This window comes from Panthera uncia, chromosome B4 (genome assembly GCF_023721935.1).
Source record: "Panthera uncia isolate 11264 chromosome B4, Puncia_PCG_1.0, whole genome shotgun sequence".
NCBI classification, from domain to species: domain Eukaryota; kingdom Metazoa; phylum Chordata; class Mammalia; order Carnivora; family Felidae; genus Panthera; species Panthera uncia.
The window spans coordinates 67,951,201-67,972,494 of NC_064809.1; the positions used below are offsets into that span (position 1 = coordinate 67,951,201).

Genomic DNA, 21,294 nt, shown 5'->3' on the forward strand with positions numbered 1-21,294 from the left:
CTGCTTATCCTCTGTCTCTTTCTGTCTATTAAAAATAAATAAATGTTAAAAAAAAAGAAAGAAAGAAAGAAAATAGTCCCATTTACAGTAGCATCAAAAAGAATAAAGTACTTAGGAATAAATTTAGCCAAGGAGGTGAAATACCTTTACACTGAAAACTGTACCACAGTGATGAAAAAAGTTGAAGAGTCAGATGCTTAACCGAGCCACCCAGGTGCCCCTTTAGCTTAGAATTTTTATATCTTAGTCTGTAGCATAGGCCTGTAAACAGTATTGTGGGAATCAGGTGATCCAGAAAAAAATGATTTATTTTCTTCATTTTTATATTGACCTCATGAACTGATCTTCTTCAAATGTTTTACTATAACTGATTTGTAACAGTGAATATGGAAATAAACAAAACTGAAGTACGAAGCACTAGTGATAGGTACTATCAGGTCTGTTACTTCTCTTGATTCTCACAACTACTTTGTAAAACTGAATATTATTAATACCTGTTTTGTAAATGTGGAAACCAAGGCTTCGCAGTGTCATTAATTATGCATATAAAATCATTTATCTAGCAAGTAATGAAGCTGGCATTCAAATCCTGTAACTCTAAATTCCATACATTGTTTAATATTGTGTATGGTTGAAGAAGGGAAGCAGTGGAAATATCAAAAAATGAAATTTAAGTGTATAAATTTTGTGTAAGGAGTATGATTTATGTAAATTATTATAAATTATGAAAATAGCATGTCTGACTTTTCTACTGCATTAATTAGGAATTCACCTTGATGACATTTTGGCATTATTTATTTCATTGAATATAATAAAGATACAAAATTTAAATCAGTATGATGTCCTGTATATTTCAAATACTATTAGTATATTAATTTTTTTTGTTCTTTAAGATGAATTTTTAAAGCTCTATGTAAATGAAATTAGAAGTCAGATCTATTCTGTATGTCCAAAAGGAATTGCTACTTAGAGAAATTCTATCTTGAATATTTTTGAAAAAGCAAATAAAAGATGTACTTGTTCTCTATATACATTTGGAGGCTTACATAATTATAAGTTAAGTGGGATGTACTTCTTGATGTATTTGAAGTTTAAATGCTTTTGAGGATTGTAATAGAACTGTGCTTCTGTTTTTATTAGGTGTTAGACAAACCCAGTCGGCTAACCGAAAAGGAACTTGCTGAGGCTGCAAGCAAGTGGGCTGCTGAAAAGCTGGAAAAGGCAGATGAGAGTAACTTACCTGAAATTTCTGAGTATGAGGTAAGGCATAATGTCCCCTTTAGGTTTCACATAAAGAGTTTTGTCTGGATTTTAAATTATGGGTGGGAAATATTTGGTTTGTTCTAGTTCTGCAAAACACAAATGGGGAAAACATCCTCATGAATTATTAACGTGTACCACACAGAGTAATAGTATGATTATGAATGACTCTGTGTTCAGTAATTGTACTATACCTGAATTTCTCTGGTAGTTTAGAAGTGAAAAAATAGTATAAATATGGAATATAAGGAGAATGCATTTTATATAAGCTTCTTTTATGTTTTTTTTTTTTTTTTGTTAAAAGTATCTCTCGAAATCATGCTAAGCCATAACCAGCGAATTCAGAACAAAAATCTGTTTAGACCTTAGATCTTGGACTGTATTTATATTACATGCTATTTCTCTGCAAATTATCTCATAAATATCTCAAGAAATGGAATTATTCATTGTTGGGTTACCTGTGACCTTTGGTGAGTCTTGAGTACCAAAAGATGAGAGCATTTTTGGGTCCAAAGAATACTATTCATGAATCTTTGCATTAAAATATTTGAAGACCAACTCAAACTTCTCTGTATAACTTGTAACCTCTCTAATAGGGAAATGTAGATGTTTCATTGGCAAAATTAAGCTTTTCAATTCAAGTGTTGGTCTAAGATTATTTTGGCATGATATGCAGGAAATATAAAAATCTCTGTACCATGACCAATTACATAGACTTGAAAATTTCTGGCTTTTCAATGAATTTTAAGATACCTTTATTAGAAAGTTCTTTGATAAAATGGATCAAGCGATGGAATTTGATATAAAACTCATATACCTACATAAATCTTTGTATACCTACAAACATTGTTTCCAGAGTAATAATGTACACTGCTCATAGAAAGTACAAACCAGTATAGACTCTATCAGTGCTTACACAGATAAAGCCTTTCATTTTTAAAATGCTGATTTGTCATTTAGATATCAATTGTTCTTAAGTAGGTCAAGGTTTCCTTGTTATTGTACCTATTAAAGTAGATATTTATGTGTCTTTTTTTTTTTTTTTTTTAAGTGAGAGAATGCATGCATGAGAGTGTGCAGGGGAGAGGCAGAGGCAGAGGGAGAGAGAGAATCATAAGCAGGTTCCATGCCCAGCTCAGAGCCTGACATCTGGCTCTATCTCAGGACCGTGAGATCACAACTTGAGCCAAAATCAAGAGTCAGACACGTACCCAACTGAGCCATCCAGGCACTCCTATACGTATTCTTGAGTAAATATGTATCAACATGATCTAGCTGTTCCTTTTTGGCACCTTTTCAGCACAATTTTAAAGCATGAACAATAAAGTAGTTTAATAGGGCCATTTTGTTTATATTCTTTAATAATTACAATAGTGGGTTTTATATTAATCTATATACTCAAAATTGCTATTTTAGAGAACTGATAATTTTTCTCAGGATTTTAAAACTTCCAAAAATTCTGTTTTCTTGTTTGTTTAGTACCCTTCAATTAGCAAGGCTTTATTAAGATATATTCATCACCCCATCACTTTTTTTTTTTTTTTTTTTTTTTTAAGAGAGAGAGAGAGAGAAAGAGCACCAGCAGAGGAGAGGAGGAGAGGGTTGGGCTTGTTGGGGAGAGAGAGAGAATCCCAAGCAGGCTCCGTGCTCAGCACGGAGCCCGATGCAGGGCTGGGTCCCCTGACCCTGGGACCATGGCCTGAACTGAAATTAAGAGTTGGAAGCTCGACTGACTGAGCCACCTAGGCACCCTTTCCCCCCCATCATTTTTTATGTCTCTTAATTAAAAAAAAATAATAAACAGTCCTCACTGTCAACCTGCCCTAGGTTTTAAATACTTCTGTTCTTTCATCATTGTTTGAATGGATCTTGACTGAATAGTCAGTCACATTGGGTCTTTTTAACCTCCTTATTTTTTCTCTTAAAATATGAACCGAATTTGCTAGATTTTGCATTAATAAGAAGCTAACAAGTAATAAAGAACTAATTAATAAGTAGCTAATAAGTAATCAAGAGCTCTCTGTAAGTGGAGTCATAGGTCAGTCACAGTCTTTTGTTGGACCAAAGGCAAGGTGAGCGAGAGTAGGGTTGAGATCTCTTTATTATGTTTGTTACATGGTGTACATCATTAATGTCTTTAAAAAAATTTTTTTTCTTTTAGCGTTTATTCATTTTTGAGAGACAGAGCATGAGTAAGGAAGGGGCAGAGAGAGAAGGAGACATAGAATCTAAAGTAGGCTCTAGGCTCTGAGCTGTCAGCATAGAGCCCTGTGCAGGGCTTGAACTCACTGACCATGAAATCATGACGTGAGCCAAAGTCAGACGCTTAACCAACTGAGCCACCCAGGTGCTCCCATCATTAATGTTGACTTGAGCAGCAGCATCAATTTATAGCCCTGTCTAAAATGTTTTTCAAGTTATAGTGATACTTTCTTATACTGGAAATAAAGCAGCTGGGAAATTTTTATGGTACTGTTGTTCTTTTATTTAAAAACTTAATCCCATAGGACACCTGGGTGACTCAGTTTGTTGAATGTTGGACTCTTGATCTCAGCTCAGGTCTTGATCACAGGATCCTGAGTTCAAGCCCCACATTGTCTCCACACTGGGTGGGAAGCCTACTTAAAAAAAGTCATTAAACAAAAGAACTTGATCCCACCATATCTTATTAAAGTTTTGCTCAGATAGTAAGTAACCTCTGTTCTCAGGCAGTTTTTAAATAGTTACTCATTTCAGTGATCTGTGCTTTTTGAGAAATAGAATTTTTTTTTAAGTAATTAAAAAAAAGTTTTTAAGTTGATTAATTTTGAGAGAGAGAGAGAGAAAGCATGAGTGGGGAAGTGCAGAGAGAGAGAGAGAGAGAGAGAGAGAGAGAGAGAGAATTCCAAGCAGGCTTCGCACTGTCATTGCAGACATGGGGCTCAAATCTGTGAACCATGAGATTATGATCTGAGCTGAAGTCAGATACTTAACTGACTGAGACACCCAGGTGCCCTAAGAAATAGAATTTTGACTTTAATTTTGTAAACTCATATCTGATTAGGTAGAATAAACTATAAGGAAAAAAGGCTTTGATGCGAAGAAAGACATTGGCATAGTACTGTGTGTGTGTGTGTTTAAATGTAGTTGTGGCAGTATTTTTATTTTATAAAATTTGGGGTTTTTTTAAGATTTTATTTTTTTTTAAGTAATTTCTACACCCAGTATGGGGCTCGAACTCAAAAGCTGAGATCAAGAGCCCCTCACTCTACTGACTAAGCCACCCAGGTGCTCCTTCATGTTACTTATTAAGTAATGGTCCATGTACTTCAGAAACATTGTGTAGATTTATTTTTATGACTAGGGACAGATTAAATATTTAGCTTTCCAGTTTATCTTCTCTTGCTGCTGTGAATATAGTTTTAAACAATTTGGGAGACCATGTAATTTACCGAAAGTTCAGTGAAATTGAAGATACATTCAGTGATATGCTTAACCATTCAGGAATGTTGTAATTCAATCTGCTGTTCAGCTTTATTCTTTTACCTTTTGGGCTCTAATAGAGATTTCCCTAAGTATTTGATAGAATAGTAATTCTAAAGAATCTTAATGATCTGAGGGGAAGAAAATATTCTGTTAGCCAGTATGTTCGGGAAATGCTAGATTTGAAAGAGGTAGGTTAGGGGTGTCTGGGTGGTTCACTCAGTTAAACATCTGACTCTTGATTTTGGCCTAGGTCATGATCTCACGGTTCTTGGCTTTGAGGCCCTTGGGTTTGAGCCCCAAGTCAGACTCAGCACTGTAGGTGCAGAGCCTGCTTGGGATTCTCTCTGTCCCTCTCTGACTCTCCCTCTCCCTCTCTTGCACTCTTTCACTCTCCCTCAAAATAAATAAACTTAAAAAAAAAAAAAAGGTTACTTTGATATTGCAACACTTTTCAGGGATTTTAAGATGTTAATATGCTCATCAGTGGTCTGTGAAAGGAAGATGGATAATAAAATTCACATAATTTAGCAGACTTGACTATGAAATTTTTCACAGTGCATATTTTAGGATTAGTATTTTAAGTTACATATTTTCAGAAAATAATACCATACTGGCTTTCTCATAGCTTATTTAAATTTGCTAAGTATTCATTCTGCATCTACTTATGTCAAACACTGCATTAGAGACACCATCCTAGCTGTCTAGGAGCTTACAGTCAAGTTTTGTAGAGACATAATTTACGATCCTCAAACAAATGGCCATCGGAGTTTAGCTTTTGGCTATCAGAATGAAAAGCAAATTACTTGGGGGCTCTTAGAATGTCCCAGTAGAACAGTTACTTCTTCCTATAGAAGAAAATTTTGACATTTTTCTTACTTAAATGTGAAAATATGATTTATGTTTTTCCACATACAAAGTGTCATTTTCTACTTCAGTATCGGCTTACTTTCTCCATTGTAGAATACCTATCTTTAATAGCCCTCTTTCAAATTCATATTAATTCAGTGGAATCAGTAGTGTTTGAGATAAGAATCAAGGTTGGTCTTTCCCTTCCTGTTTTAAAATTTATGCTGCTTTTGTGGTCATGGATGCCCTTATTAAAGGTCATTATTGCCCTTATTAAAAATATTGTTTGTACTTGTTAAATATACACTGAATGTATCTCAAGCACTTGTCTTGTTTTCCCTCTACAGTACCTTGAAAAATACATATCTAATTATATAATTGTATAATTATACATAATTTTTTAATAAGCCCTTTTAGTGTCAATTTATTTTTTCTTCTTGTTTTCTAAAAACATGTATCTGCTCTGATGTGCTTTCTATGCTCATCAATTTATATTTTTGTGTGTAGGCCTAGAATTATGATAAAGCCTGAAATTTCTATCTTCAGTGTGTTTTAAACTTCAACAGGTTTTTTGTTTTGTTTTGTTTTTTTGCATTAACTTAACTAAAATGGAATCTAGTGGCAGATTTTGATCTTGGGTTTTAGTCAGAACACTGGTTGTATAAGTAATCCAATTTCCTTAACATCATTCAAATCTAATTGTTAACCTGGTGTTAGAAACCTGATACTGATACTGGGATTTCTATCTTAAATACATAAAATTTATCATCTTAACCATTGTTAATAAGGGTATAGCTCAGTGGTATTAAATACATTAGTATTATTGTATAGCCATCCACCGTTCATCCTCCTAACTCTTTTCACCTTGTAAAAGTAAAACTATACCCATTAAATGATAACTCCCTAAAGCAATTTATCAGTTTATTCTCCCAACCCCTGGCAACCACCATTATGTTTTCTGTCATTAAGATTTTGACTACTCTAAGTATCTCATAGAAGTGGTTCATACAGTATTTGTCTTTTGTGATTGGCTATTTCATTTAGCATAATGTCTTCAAGGGTCATCTGTGTTATAGCATATTACAGAATTTCTTTCCTTATTAAGGCTGAACAATATTCCATTGTGTATATGTACCACATTTTGCTTATCCATTTATCTGCCAATAGATAACGTGGGTTGCTTCTACATTTTAGCTTTGTGAATAATGCTGCTATGAGCATGGGTATACACCTATCTTCAAGACCCTGCTTTTAGTTATTTTGGATAGGTATTCAGAAGTGGAATTGCTGTATCATATGGTAATTGTATTTTTAATTTTTGAGGAACTGCCATATTGTTTTCCACAGTGACTATACCATTTTACATTCCCACCAACAGTGCACAAGGGTTCCAATTTATCTACATCCTCACTATCAGTTGTAGTTTTCTGGGTTTTTTTTGTCTGTCTGTTTGTTTGCTTTTTGCTAGTAGTCACCCTAATGGATATGAGGTGGTATCTCATTGTAGTTTTGATTTACATTTCTCTAATGATTAGTGATGTTGAGCATTTTTCTTGTACTTAGTGGCCATTCATATATCTCTTTAGAAGAAATGTGAATTCAAGTTCATTGTTCATTTTTTAGTTATTTGTTTCATTGTTGTTGAGTTTTAGAAGTTCTCTATAAATTCTAGATATTAATCCCCCTTATCAGATACATGATTTACAGATATTTCTCCCATTCTATGGGTTACTTTTTTACTCTGTTGATAGTGTTATTTAATAAGCAAAATTTTACATTTTTCAGTAAGTCCAAGTTTTTTCTCTTTCTTTCTCTCTCTCTCTCTGTTTGGTTACCTGTGCCTTTGGTGTCATGTAGAAGAAATCATTGGCAAAGCTAAAGTCATGAAGCTTTTGTCCTATGTTTTCTTCTAAGAGTTTTATTGTTTTCGGTCCTACATTTAGGTCCTTGATCCATTGTGAGTTAATTTTTGTAGATGGTGTTAGGTAAGGATCCAGCTTCATTCTTTTGCATGTGGATATCCAGTATTCCCAGTTTCACTTGTTGAAAAGACTGTATTTTTCCCATTGAATGGTCTTGGTTATCTTTGTTAAAAATCATTTGACGTATGTAAGAAGACTTATTTCTGGACTCTCTGTTCTATATATATCTGTCTGTATGCCAGTATTACACTGATTTGATTAATGGACCTTGGTAGTAAGTTTTGAAATAGGAAGTATAGGTCTTCTACTTTTGCTCTTTTTTTTTCAAGGTTTATTTTGCTTATCTAGAGTCCCATGAGATTCCTTACAAATTTTTGTAGAGTTGGGTTTTTTTCGTTTTGTTTTAATTTCTGCAGAAAATCCCATTGGGATTTTGGTAGGGATTGCCTTGAATCTGTACATTGCTTTGGATGGTATTGACATTTTAACAATACTGTCTTTCATTGTGTGAACGTGGGATGTGTTTCCATTTATTTATGTCTTCTTTCAGCAGTGTTTTTGTTGTTTTCATTATATAAGTTTTTCATCTCCTTGGTTAATTCCTAAGTTGTTTTTGTTTGTTTGTTTGTTTGTTTTAGTTTATTTATTTATGTTTGAGAGAGAGAGAGAGAGAGAGAGCAGGGGAGGGGCAGAGAGAGAGAGGGAGAAGGAGAATGCAGGGCTTGAACTCACAAACCATGAGATCATGACCTGAGCCAAAATCAAAAGTTGGATGCTTAACTGACTGAGCCACCCAGGCACGCCAGTTCCTAAGTATTTTATTCTGTTTGATACTATTGTAAATGGAATTGTTTTGTAATTTCCTTTTCAGATAATTCCATTGTTCATCTATAGAAACACAATTAATTTTTGTGTGCTGAGTTTGTACCTTGCTACTTTGCTGAATTCATTTATCAGGGTGTGTGTGCATAATCTTTAGGGTTTTCTACATATAAGGTCATATCTGCAAACAGAGATAATTTTACTTATTCCTTTCTAATTTGCGTACCTTTCCTTTCTTCTCCTTTCCTACCACCCCCCTCCCCTAACTGTTCTGGCTAAAACTCCCAGTACTGTTTTGCATAGAAGTGATGAAAGCAAGCATCCTTGCTTTGTTCATGATTTTAAAGAAAAATCTTTTAGCCTTTCAGTATCAAGTGTGATGTTCGCTGTAGTTTTTTCAGATATGACTTTTATTATTTTGAGATGGTTTACTTCTATTCCTAGTTTGTTGAGTGTTTCATCATGAAAAGGTGTTAAATTTTGTCAGATACTTTTTCTGTATCAATTGAGATGATCATGTAGCTTTTTCCCTTTATTCTGATGATGTGGAGTATTACACTCATTAGTTTCCCTATGTTAAATCATCCCTTGCATTTCAGGCATAAATGCCACTTGGTAATGATGTATATAATCTTTTTTATATGCTGCTGAATTTATGCTGCTGAATTCCTTGTGCTAGTGTCTTGTTGAGATATTTTTGCATCAGTGTTCCTAAGGGATATTGGACTGTTTGTTGTTGTGTCTTTGTCTGGCTTTGTATCAGGGTAATGTCCTCATAGAATGAGTTAGGAAGAATTCCTTCCTCTTCAGTTTTGGAAGAGTTTTTAAAGGCTTGGTATTAGTTCTTTATTAATTTATTATTATTACTATTTTTTTAACATTTAATTTTGAGAGACAGCAAGAGACATATTGTGAGTGGGGGAGGGGTAGAGTACGGGAGACAGAATCTGAAGCAGGCTTCAGGCTCTAAGCTGTCAGCACAGGGCCTGACCCAGGGCTCAAACCCACAAACCTCGAGATCATGACCTGAGCCAAAGTCAGAAGCTTAACTGACTGAGTTACCCAGGCGCCCAGCTTGGTATTAGTTCTTTATATGTTTAGTAGAACCGGTGAAGCCATAAGGTCCATGGCTTTTCTTTGTTGGGAGGATTTTGATTACTGATTCAGTTTCCTTACAAGTTTCAAGTCTGTTTAGGTTTTATATTTCTTCTTGATTTAGTTTTGGTAGGTTTTGTGTTTCTAGGAATTTTTCCATTTTACCTAGGTTATCCTTTTTGTCAGCATGCACTTGTTCATAGTACTCTCTTAATAATTCTTTTTATTTCTGTAGGATTGGTAGTAATGTTCCCACTTTTATTTCTGATTTTAGTAATTGGAGTCTTCTCTTAGTCCATCTAACTAAAGGTTTGTCAATTTTGTTGATCTTTTCGAAGAACCAACTTTTGTTTTTTGTTTTTTTTCTTTTGTTTTCTATCTACTTCATTTATCTCTGCTCTAATCTTTAATATTTCTTTCCTTCTGGTATCTTTGGGTTTAGTTCTGATTTTTCTGTTTTTCTAGTTCCTTAAGTTGTAAAGTTAGGTTGTTGATTTGAACTCATTCTTGTTTAATATAAGTGTTTATAGCCATTAATTTCTCCCTTAGCACTGCTTTGCTACTTCTCATAAGTTTTTGTACATGGTATTTTCATTTGTTTCTTAAGCATTTCCTGCTTTCAGTATAATTTCTTCTTTGGTCTATTGTTTAAAGGTGTGTTCTTAAATTTCCACAATTTTGTGCATTTTCCAGTTTACTTTTTAAATCTATTGACATTTAGTGTGTGGCCTAACACATAGTCTATCCTGGCAAATGTCTCCTGCGCCTGAGAAGAATGTATTCTGTTGTTGGGTAGAGTGTTTCTTGTATGTCTGTTAGATCTACTTTGTATATTGTTTTATTTAAGTCCTCTGTTTCACTACCTTATATCTGGTTTTTCTGTCCATTACTGTGACAAGGGTATTGAAGTCTCCAATTGTTACTGTATAACTTTTATTTCTCCATTTCTTTCAGTTTTTTGCTTCATATATTTTGATGGTCTATTCTTAGGTCCATAGATGTTTATAGTTGTTATATCTTCTTGCTGTATTGGACCTTTTATTAATATACTCTTGTCTCTTGTAACCTTTTTTGACATAAAGTCTGTTTTGTCTGATATTAGTGTAACCAGACCTACTTTCTTATAGTTATTATTTGTATGGGCTATCTTTTTGTATCCTTTTGCTTTCAACATGTTTGTGTCTTTGAGTCTAAAGTAAGTCTCTTATAGACATTATGTAGTTGGATCCTGTGTTTTTATCTACTCTGCCAACCTCTGCCCTTTGATTGGAAGGTTTAATCCATTAAATAATTACTGAGAAGAAGGGACTCAACTTCTGTCATTGAGCTATTTGTTTTCTGTATGCCCTGTAGCTTTTTTGTCCCTCATTTCCTGCATTCTGGTTTCTTTTGTTTTTAATTGATTTTTGTTGTGTTCTTTGGTGGGCAGTGAAATTTTTAAGTTCCTTCTTAATTTCCTTTTGTATGTATTCTTTTAAAAATATATAATATTTGTTTCCTTCAATATTTCTTTCCTTCTGGTATCTTTGGGTTTAGTTATGATTTTTCTGTTTTTCTAGTTCCTTAAGTTGTAAAGTTAGGTTGAGAGGGAGAGAGAGAATCTAAAGCAGGCTCCATACTCAGCACAGATCCTGATGCAGGACTTGTTCTCACGATTGTGAGATGACCTGAGTTGAAATCAAGAGTCAGATGCTTAACCGGCTGAGCCACCCAGGTGCCCGTTGTGTATATCCTGTACCTATTTCTTTATGGTTACCATGAAGATTACATTTGCATCCTAAAGTTATAACACTAATTTGTATTTATATCAGCTTAAGTTCAATAACATACAAAAACTCTGTTCCTTTCCAGCTCCATCTCCATGCCTTTTGGTTGTTGATATCACAAAATTACATCTTGATTCATTGCATCCCCAAAATGTGAACTAATACTAATAATTGTTTTAAATGCAGTAGTCTCTTAAGTTATCTAGAAAACAAGATTTGGAGTTATAAACCAAGGTTATAGTAGTACTAGCTTTTACACCAATAGTGTCCTTTAAATGTATTAGTCTCTTAAATCATGTGTAGAAAACAAAACAAAAAAAAACAATTGCAAAGCATTGGTACAGTAATATTAGTTTTTATAATTGTCCAGGTATTTATCTTTATTGAGATCTTTATTTCTCTGAAAGACTTCAAATTACTGCCTAGTGTACATTCATTTCACCTTGGAGGATCCCCTTGAGCATTCCTTGCAGGGCAGATTTAGTCATAAACTCCCTGAACTTTTGTTAATCTGAAAATGGCTTGATTTCTTACCCTTTTTTCAAGGATAGTTTTGTTGGATATAGGAATCTCAGTTGACAGTTTTTCTTTTATTACAGTCATTCTTGAACAACATGGCTTTGAACGGCACAGGTCCACTTATATGTGGATATTTTTCAGTAAGTGTGTTGGAAGACACTTTGGAGATTTGTAACAATTTAAATGTCTATTTTTACTTATTTTTGAGAGAGAGCAAGAGAGAGAGGGGGAGAGGCAGAGAGAGAGGGAGACAGAGAATCCCAAGCAGGCCGTGTGCTGTTGGCACAGAGCCCATTGTAGGGCTCGAACTCATAAACCATGAGAGCATGACGAGAGTTGAAATGAAGAGTCAGATGCTCAATCGACTGAGCAACTCAGGTGCCCCAGGAGATTTGCATCAATTTGAAAAGGCTCGCAGACAAACCGTATAGCATAGAAATACAAAAAAAAAAAAAAAAAGTTGTTATAAGAATTAGGTATTATAAGAATACAGTGTATGATACATACAACTTACAAAATATGTGCTAATTGACAGTTTGTGTTATTAAGGCATCTGATTAACAGTAGGCTATTAGTTGATTTTGGAGAGTCAAAAGTTATACGTGGATTTTTGACTGGGTTAGCCCTCCAATCACCATGTTGTTCAGGATCAACTGTACTTTGAATATGGGCCTACTGTAATATTGCCTTCAAAGTTTCTGCTGAGAAATCTATTTTTTTTTTTTACCTTCCATGTATGAGAAAATGATTTTTTTCTTGTATATGATGAGTTTGCTTTTCACTGCTTTCAAGAGTCTCCCTTTTATTTGTCTTTTGAAAATTTGATTATGATGTATTTTGGTGTGAGTCTTGAGTTCACCTAACTTAGGTTTTGTTAAGCTTCTTTGGATGTTTATATTTAAGTCGTCCATCAGATTTGAAGTTTTTAGCCATTATTTATTCAAATATTTTCTGCTACTTTCCTCTTCTAGGACTCCCATAGTGCATATTTTGGTCCACTTGGTGGTGTCCCAACAGATTCCTTAGGCTCTGTTCACCTTTCTTTAATCTTCTTTCATTTTGTTTCTCAGACTCCACAATTTCCATTGCAAGTTCACTGATTCTTCTGCCTACTCAAATCTGCCTTTGAATCCCTGTAACAAAATTTTCATTTCAGCTATTGTACTTCCTAGCTTTGTGATTTCTTTTAGGTGTCTTTTTAGGTTTTCTGTCTCTTCATTGGTATTTCTGTTTTCTTCACACATTTTCTTGGCTTTCTTCACAACATTCTTTAGTTCTTTGAGCAACTGGAGACAGTAGTTTTGTTGTGTTGTGTTTTTTTAGATTTTATTTTTAAGTAATCTCTACACCCAACATGGGGATTGAACCTACAGCCCTGAGATCAAGAGTTGCATGCTTGGAGTGCCTGGGTGGCTCAGTAGTTAAGCTGGTTTTGGCTCAGGTCACGGTTTCATGGTTTGTGGATTCAAGCCCCGAATCAAGCTATGTGCTGACAGTGTGGAGCCTGTTTGAGATTCTCTCCCTCCCCCTCTCTGCCCCTCCCCTTCTCCCTCTGTCTCTGTCTCTAAAAATAAATAAATAAACTTAAAAAAAAAAAAAAAAAAGAGTTGCATGTTTTATCGACTAAGCTAGCCAGGCTTCCTGAGACCATAGTTTAAAATTTATTTTCTGGTAGACCTATTGTTAGGTCTGTTTCAGAGACAGTTTCTATTGATTTATTTTTTCCTTCAAATGGGCCTTACTTTCTTCTTTCTTTGTATGCCTTGTGATTTTTTTGAACAGTAGGCATTTGAATCTAATAACCGATAATTCCAGAAATCAGATATTCTCCCCACACCCCTTTCTATTGTTGTGTGGTGTCTGTGTGCTGAGGATGAGTCTAGGTGTCAGTTTAAAGTCCTTTCTGAGTCTTAGAATGTACAGTCACTTTTTAACTTGCCCCATATAAGCAGGGTTAATGTCCTAATATTAACATCTAACTTTCAAAAGGTGAAGAAGTGAAAAATAAAGGAAAAAGGGTACTGGCAGCTTAATTCACGGGAGTCACTTCAGCCATAATAGGAGGGGTTTGAAACAATAGTAGGAGATATGAGCAATGGCTGTTTACTCCTTTGTGATCACAAGCCCCAATCAGTGATCAGAGCACAGATTCCTGATGTTTGGAAAATGGGGTCCTTTTTGCCCAACCTCAGGTACCTACCCACCAAGTGGCTGAGGGTTGGGATGGATAGCTGCTATTGTGGCAAGAACTGAAATTAACCTCAGTTTACCTCCCGTGTATTCCTCTGGAAGTTGCAAACCTTCAGGAGAATCCAGAGTTCCAGAATAGTTACATCAGACAACGTTTTCCAGTGCAGTTGTTGTTTATGTTAGGAGACAGATTTCTGAAGCTTTCTATTGTGGCATCTTCCCTGATTTTCACTGCTTTCTTCCATAAGTGATTGGTATATTTTCAGTTGAAATCTCTTAAAATATATAACTTAGACTTGTGAAAACCAGGTTTTAAAAAAAGTAGATTATACATCTACATGTCAGAAATTCAAATGTCACAAAAATGTGTAGCATCTCCCTTCCATCCTACTCCTTACTTCTAAGTTATTCCTATTGAGCCAACCACCACCCGCCCCCCCCCCTTTTTTTTTTACATTTTTCCCCATAGATAGCATCCTTCCAGAGATCCTTCGTGTGTGTGTGTGTGTGTGTGTGTGTGTATGTACATATATATATGTATATGCATAAATGTACATATACACATACTTCCTCTCTCTCTTTTTTTACACAGTTGGCAGTATATTGATAGGAAATGAATGACCTCCAGAATGTTCCAGGAGAAAAATTAGAGTGCATTATACAACAATTATAGGCTGTTACTCTTTTAGATGATTTCTTAATATCCCATAGTTCTACATACTGGATAATTTATTTGTCCTAATGATGGACATGTAGGTTGTTTTCAGTCATTTGCTATAAGTGGCAGCCATATGTTAGTATCTGTTGCTCATGTTGGTATCTGTAGACTAAGTTTCTAGAGGTGAAATTGCTGGGTGAAAGGCGCATGTACTAAATTGCAATACATGCTGCCAGATTACTGTGTAAAGAAGTTGTGGCAGTATACACTCCCAATACACTAGGAGTTGATGTGCTTTTCCTAGTGAAAATTACCACTCATTAATATATATCTTGTGACTTCACTAAACCTACTGCTTTTTGCCACTACTTAATTTTTTAAAATTCAGTTTTTGAAATATGTTCTATTTCTTTTTTTCCCTCTCATTTCCCACCTACCTAACATATGCGGCAGTAGAATATATGAGCTCAGACTTTACAGTTTACTCTAAGTCATTGCTTACTGCAAGTTACATGGAGGCAAGAACTTTGCTCTGTTGTGTTCATTGATGTATCCACTGTTCCTGGAACAGTGTTTGGTATTTGTCATATAGTAAATTTTTTTATTAATTTTCTAAAAAAATTTTTATTTTAATTCCAGTTAGTTAACTTACAGTGTTATTTTACTTGCAGGTGTACAATATAGTGATGCAACATTTTCATATATCACTTGGTGTTTATCATGACAAGTGCGCTCCTTAATCCCCATCACCTATTTAATCCATCCCCCCACCCACCTTCCCTCCGGTAACCATCAGATTGTTTGTTCTCTATAGTTAACAGTCTGTTTGTTTGTTTGTTTGTTTGTTTGTTTGTTTCTTTCTTTCTTTCTTTCTTTCTGTCTCTCTCTCTTTTTCCCTTTTTTCCCCTTTGCCCATTTGTTTTGTTTCTTAAATTCTACATATGAGTGAAATAATATGGTATTTGTTTTTCTCTGACTTCCTTAATTTAGCATTATACACTCTAGCTCCATCCATGTTGTTGCATATGGCAAGATTTCATTCTTCTTTATGGCTGAATAATACTCCATTGCACATATGTACCCCATCTTCTATATCCATTCATCAGTACATGGACGCTTGGGCTGCTTCCATATCTTAGCTATTGTAAATAATGCTACTATAAACATAGGGGTACATGTATCCCTTTGAATTAGCACTTTTGTAAATACCGAGTAGTGCATACCTCCATACTGTTTTCCACAGTGGCTGTACCAGTTTGTATTCCAATAGTAGATGAGTGTTCCTTTTGCTCCACATCCCTGCCAACACCTGTTGTTTCTTGTGTCATTGATTTTAGCCATTCTGACAGGGGTGAGATGATACTGCATTGTAGTTTTGATTTGCATTTTCTTTATAATGAATGATGTTGAACATCTTTCCATGTGTCTGTTGGCCATCTGGATGTCTTCCTTGGAGAAACATCTGTTCCTGCCTTCTACCCATTTTTAATTGGATTATTTGTTTTTATAATGTGTTGAGTTGTATCAATTCTTTATGTATTTTGGATAGTAACCCTTTATCAGATATGTTATTTGCAAATATATTCTCCCATTCAGTAGTTTGCCTTTTAGTTTTTTTTTTTAATTTTTTTTTTAATGTTTAGTTTTGAGAGAGAGTGAGCGAGCGGGGGAGGGACAGAGAAAGGGAGAGACACAGAATCTGAAGCAGGTTCCAGGCTCTGAGCTGTCAGCACAGAGCCCGACACAGGGCTGGAACCCACAAACCGTGAAATCTTAAGTCAAGGATGGACACTTCACTGACTGAGCCATCCAGGTGCCCCTGCCTTTTTGTTTTGTTGATTGTTTCCTTTGCTGTGTAGAAGCTTTTTATTTTGATATATTCCCAGTAGTTTATTTTTGCATGTTGAAGTTATTTTTGTGTATGGTTTAAGAAAGAGTTCAGTTTCATTCTCTTGCATGTCACTGTCTACTTTCCCTACCACCATTTGTTGAAGAGACTGTCTTTTTCCCATTGGATATTCTTTCCTGCTTTGTTGAAGATTAATTGATCATATTTATTTTTCTAGGTTTTCTGTTATGTTCCATTGATCTATACGTCTGTTTTTGTAACAGTACCATACTATTTTGATTACAGTAATACAACTTGAAATCTGGAATTGAGATACCTCCAGCTTTGTTTTTCTTAAAATTTTAAGAGTGCTTTGGCTATTTGGATCTTTTCTTTTCTCTTTTCTTTTCTCTTTTCTTTTCTTTTCTTTTCTTTTCTTTTTTGTGGTTCCATAAAAATTTTAGGATTGTTTGTTCTAGTTCTGTGGAAAATGCTGTTGCTATTTTGATAGGGATTGCATTAAATCTGTAGATTGCTTTCAGTAGTATAGATATTTTAACAATACTTGTTCCTCCAATCCATTAGCATAAAATGTCTTTGCATATTTTTGTGTCTTTAATTTTGTTCATCAGTGTCTTATATTTTAGTACAGGTCTTTCATTTTTTGGTTAAGTTTATTCTCAGGTATTTTATTATTTTTGGTATAATTGGAAATGGAATTATTCTGGTTTCGTTGTGCTGCTTCATTATTACGTAAATGGAAATGCAGTGGATTTCTGTACATTGATTTTGTATCCTGCAACCTTACTGAATTCATTTATCAGTTTTAGTAGTTTTTTGGTGGAGTCTTTCAGATTTTCTATGTATAGTATCATATCATCTGCAAATTATGAAAAGTTTTACTTCTCCCCTACCAATTTGGATGCCTTTTATTTCTTTTTGTTGTCTGATTGCTGTGGCTAGAACTTCCAGTGCTATGATGAATAAAAGTTGTGAGAATTGACATCCTTGTCTTGTTCCTGACCTTAGGAGAAAAGCTCTGTTTTTCCCCATTGAGGATAATGTCAGCTGTGAGTTTTTCATATCTGGCCTTTATCTCATTGTGGTATTTTCCCTCTAAACCTACTTGGTGGAGGCTTTTTATCATGAATGGATGTTGTACTTTGTCAAATGCCTTTTCTGTGCCTATTGATGTTATGTATCACGTTGATTGATTTGCAAATATCAAACCACTCCTGTGATGTACAAGGGGAATAAATCGCACTTGATTATGGTGAATGATCTTCTAAATGTATTCTTGGATTTGGTTTGCTAATATTTTGTTGAGGATTTTTGCATCTACATTCATCAGAGATATTGGCCAGTAGTTTTCTTTTTTTGTGGTATCTTTATCTGGTTTTGATTTCCGGGTAATGCTTGCTTCATAGAATGAATTTTGAAGTTTTCCTTCCTCTTATATTTTTTGGAATAGTTTGAGAAAAACAGGTATTAACTCTTCTTTAAATATTTGGTAGAATTCACTTGTGAAGTCATTTGGTCCTGGACTTCTGTTTGTTGGGAGTTTTTGTTTATGGAATCACTTTTTTTGCTGGTAATTGTTCTTTCAAATTTTCTTTCAGTTTTGGTAGGTTATATGTTTTTACGAATTTATCCATTTTGTCTTGGTTGTTGGCATATACTTTTTTTCATACTATTCTGTGATAAGTTTGACTAGAAGTTTATCAATTTCATTGATTATTGTTTTTTTTTTTTCTCCCAAAGGAATAGTTCCTGGATTCAATGATCTAGGTTCTGTTGGTTTTTTTTAGTTTCTGTGTCATTTATTTCTGCTCAAATCTTTATTATTTCTTTCCTTCTGCTGGTTTTAGTTTTTTTTGTTGTTGTTGTTCTTTTAGTAGTTTCTTTAGGTTTAAGTTGTTTATTTGAGATTATTTTGGCTTCCATAGGTAGGCCTGTATTGCTGTAAACTTCCCTCTTACAATCACTCTTGCTGCATCTCAAAGCTTTTGAACCATTGTGTATTTCCGTGTACTTTTTTATTTATTTCCAGGTTGGCCCATTCATTGTTCAGTAGCATGTTCTTTAACCTCCATGTAGTTTGTGTTCTTTCCAGAGTTTTTCTTGTGGTTGATTCTAATTTTATAGCACTGTGGTCAAAATAGATGTGTGGTATAATTTTATCTTTCTGAGTTTGTTGAGGCTTCTTTTATGGCCTATTATATAATCTGTTCTACAGAATGTTCCAAGTGTACTTGAAAAGAATGTGTATTCTGTATTTTTAGGATGTAATGTTCTGAATAAATCCATCTGATCCAGTGTGTTGCTCAAAACCATTGTTTCCTTGTTGATTTTCTGTTCAGATGACCTGTCTGTTGATGTAAGCGGGTTTTAAAGTCCCTTACATTTATGGTGTTATTATCTATTAGTTCCTTTATGTTTGCTATTAACTGTTTCATATATTTGGGTGCTTCCATGTTGGAGGCATAAATATTTGCAATTGTTACATCTTGTTGTATTGTCCCCTTTATAGTTATATAGCATCCCTCTTTGTCTCTTCTTAAAGTCTTTGTTTTAAAGTCTCTTTGTCTGGGGCTCCTGGGTGGCTCAGTCAGTTGAACATCTGACCTTAATTTTGTCTTAGTTCATGATCCCAGGGTTGTGGGATTGAACCCTACATTGCACTCCATGCTAAGTGTGGAGCCTGCTAAAATTCTTTCCCTTCCTCTGCCCCTCTCTCCCACTCACATTCATTCATTCATTCCCCCTCTCTCTCTCTCTCTCTCTCTCTCTCTCTCTCTCAAATAAAAATAAATAGGGGTGCCTGGGTGGCCCATTCGGTTAAGTGTCTGACTCTTGGTTTTGGCTCAGGTCATGATCTCACGGCTTCATAGATTCAAGTCCTGCATCAGGCTTTGTGCTCCAGCTCGGAGCCTGCTTGGGATTTTCTCTCTCTTCCTCTCTCTTCCTCTCTCTGCCCCTCCCCTACTCGTGATGTCTCTGTCTCCCTCAAATAAGTAAACTTAAAACAAATGAAGTTAAAAATATAGTCTATTTGGTCAGATATAAATATTGCTATTCTGGCTTTCTTTTGACCTCTGTTTGCATGATAAGTGTTTCTCCATCCTATCACTTTCAATCTGCAGGTGTATTTAGGTCTAAAATGAGTATCTTGTAAGCAGCATATAGATGGGTCTTGTTTTCTTAGCCATTCTGTTACTCTGTGTCTTTTGATTTATATTCCATTTATATTCAAAGTAATTATTGATTTATACGTGTTGCTATTTTATTACCTCTTTTGTGGTTGTTTCTGAAGATTTTCTCTGATCCTGTCTTGTCTTTCTCATGGTTTGCTTGTTTTCTTTAGTGATATATTTGCATTTTTCTTTATTCTTTGCATATATATTAGTACTTTTTGATTTGTGGTTGTCATTAGGTTTGTTTATAACATATTCTGCATATAGCAGTCTGTGTTAACTCAGCGGTTAAGTTTGAACTCATTCTTCACTCTTACATTTTGATATGTTGTCCTATTTTACATCCTTTTATTTTGTGAGTTCCTTGACTGATATTTACAAAAATAGTCATTTTCACTGCTTTTGTGTTTCCTTCCTTCATAGTGTCACTTTTGGTCTTCCTTTCCACTCAGAGGCCCTTTAATATTTCATGCAGGACTGATTTAGTGGTCATGAACTTTTTCACTTTTTGTCCAGGAAACTCTTTATCTCCTCCTATTTTGAATGATAGTCTTGCTGGATAGAGTATTCTTGGCTCTAGATTTTTCCCACTCAACACTTTGTATGTATGGTACCCCTCCCTTCTGGCTTGGAAAGTTTCTGCTGAAAAATCCCCTGGTAGGCTTATGGGGTTTCCATTGTGTGTAACCATCTTCTTTTGTATTGCTGCTTTTAAAATTTTTTCTTTTTGGTACATTTTGCGATTTTTATTGTAATATGTCTTGGTGTGGGTCTGCTTTTGTTGATTTTGTTGGGGGTTGTTTGTGCCTCCTGGATCTAAATATCTATTCCTTTTCCAGATTAAGACAGTCTCTAGCTATTATCTCTTCAAATAAAATTTCTACCTCTCTTTCTCTCTCTTCTTTGGAATTCTTCTAATGTGAATGTTTTTACTTTGATGGAGTCACTGAGTTCCCTAAGTCTGTTCTCGTTTTGCCTAATTCTTCTTTCTGTCTTTTGTTCATCTTGCTAACTTTCCATTACTCTGTCTTCTAGCTCATTAATTCATTCCTCTGATTCTTCCAGTCTGCTATTCATTGCATCAAGCATATATCCTATCTTGCTTATTGCACCTTTCATCTCTGATTGTTTCTTTTTTGTTTCTCTGTTAAAGGTCTCACCATGTCTTCCACTCTTTTCTCAAGTCCAGTGAGTAACCTTATGATCATTGCTTTAAATAGTCCATCAGACATGTTGCTTCTCTTTTGCTTAGCTCTCCAGCTATGGCCTTGTCCTTTTGTTTTATTTGGGACAGATTCCTCTGTCTTTTCATTTTGCCTAAGTTTCTGTGCCTGTTTCTCTGTGTTAGGAAATTTGCTATTATGTTTCCTGTTCTTGAAGGTAATGGTCTTGTGAAGAAGAGGTCTTGTAGTGAGTGCCCTGGTGTGTAGTGTCCACTGTGCTCAGGGTCTGTCTCTTCCAGTATTGTCTCCAGCGTTTGCTTCATATGTGCTCTGCTGTTTTTTCCTGGCCTTTTTATCCTTTAGGACAGTCATCTGCAGAGACTCTCTTTGCCTGTTGTGGGTAGTGTTTAGTCCCTGGTGTGAATGTAGCATGTTTTAACTAGATGTGAGACCTGTTGCCACCAGCACTGGAACTGAGGCTCTGCAAAACTCCCTGATCAGGAGACAGGATGTGGGCAGGGGTTTGGGCTGGTCTTCTGGCAAGGGCGCCTGCGATGCTGGAACTG

The 21,294-nt window shown here is 35.1% G+C and overlaps 1 protein-coding gene across 7 annotated transcripts in view; it reads left to right on the forward strand.

Moving 5' to 3' along the window:
- Positions 1-21,294, forward strand: part of PPHLN1 (periphilin 1) — a 159,581-nt gene that overhangs the window by 71,207 nt on the left and 67,080 nt on the right. For all 7 annotated transcript variants that reach the window (XR_007456643.1, XM_049625314.1, XM_049625308.1 and 4 more), the window contains one exon: positions 1,141-1,260. Coding sequence is in view for 6 of the 7 variants with exons in the window: in XM_049625314.1 (XP_049481271.1) it covers positions 1,141-1,260 (120 nt within the window). In the remaining variant the exon portion in view is untranslated. The remainder of the gene's footprint in view (positions 1-1,140; positions 1,261-21,294) is intronic.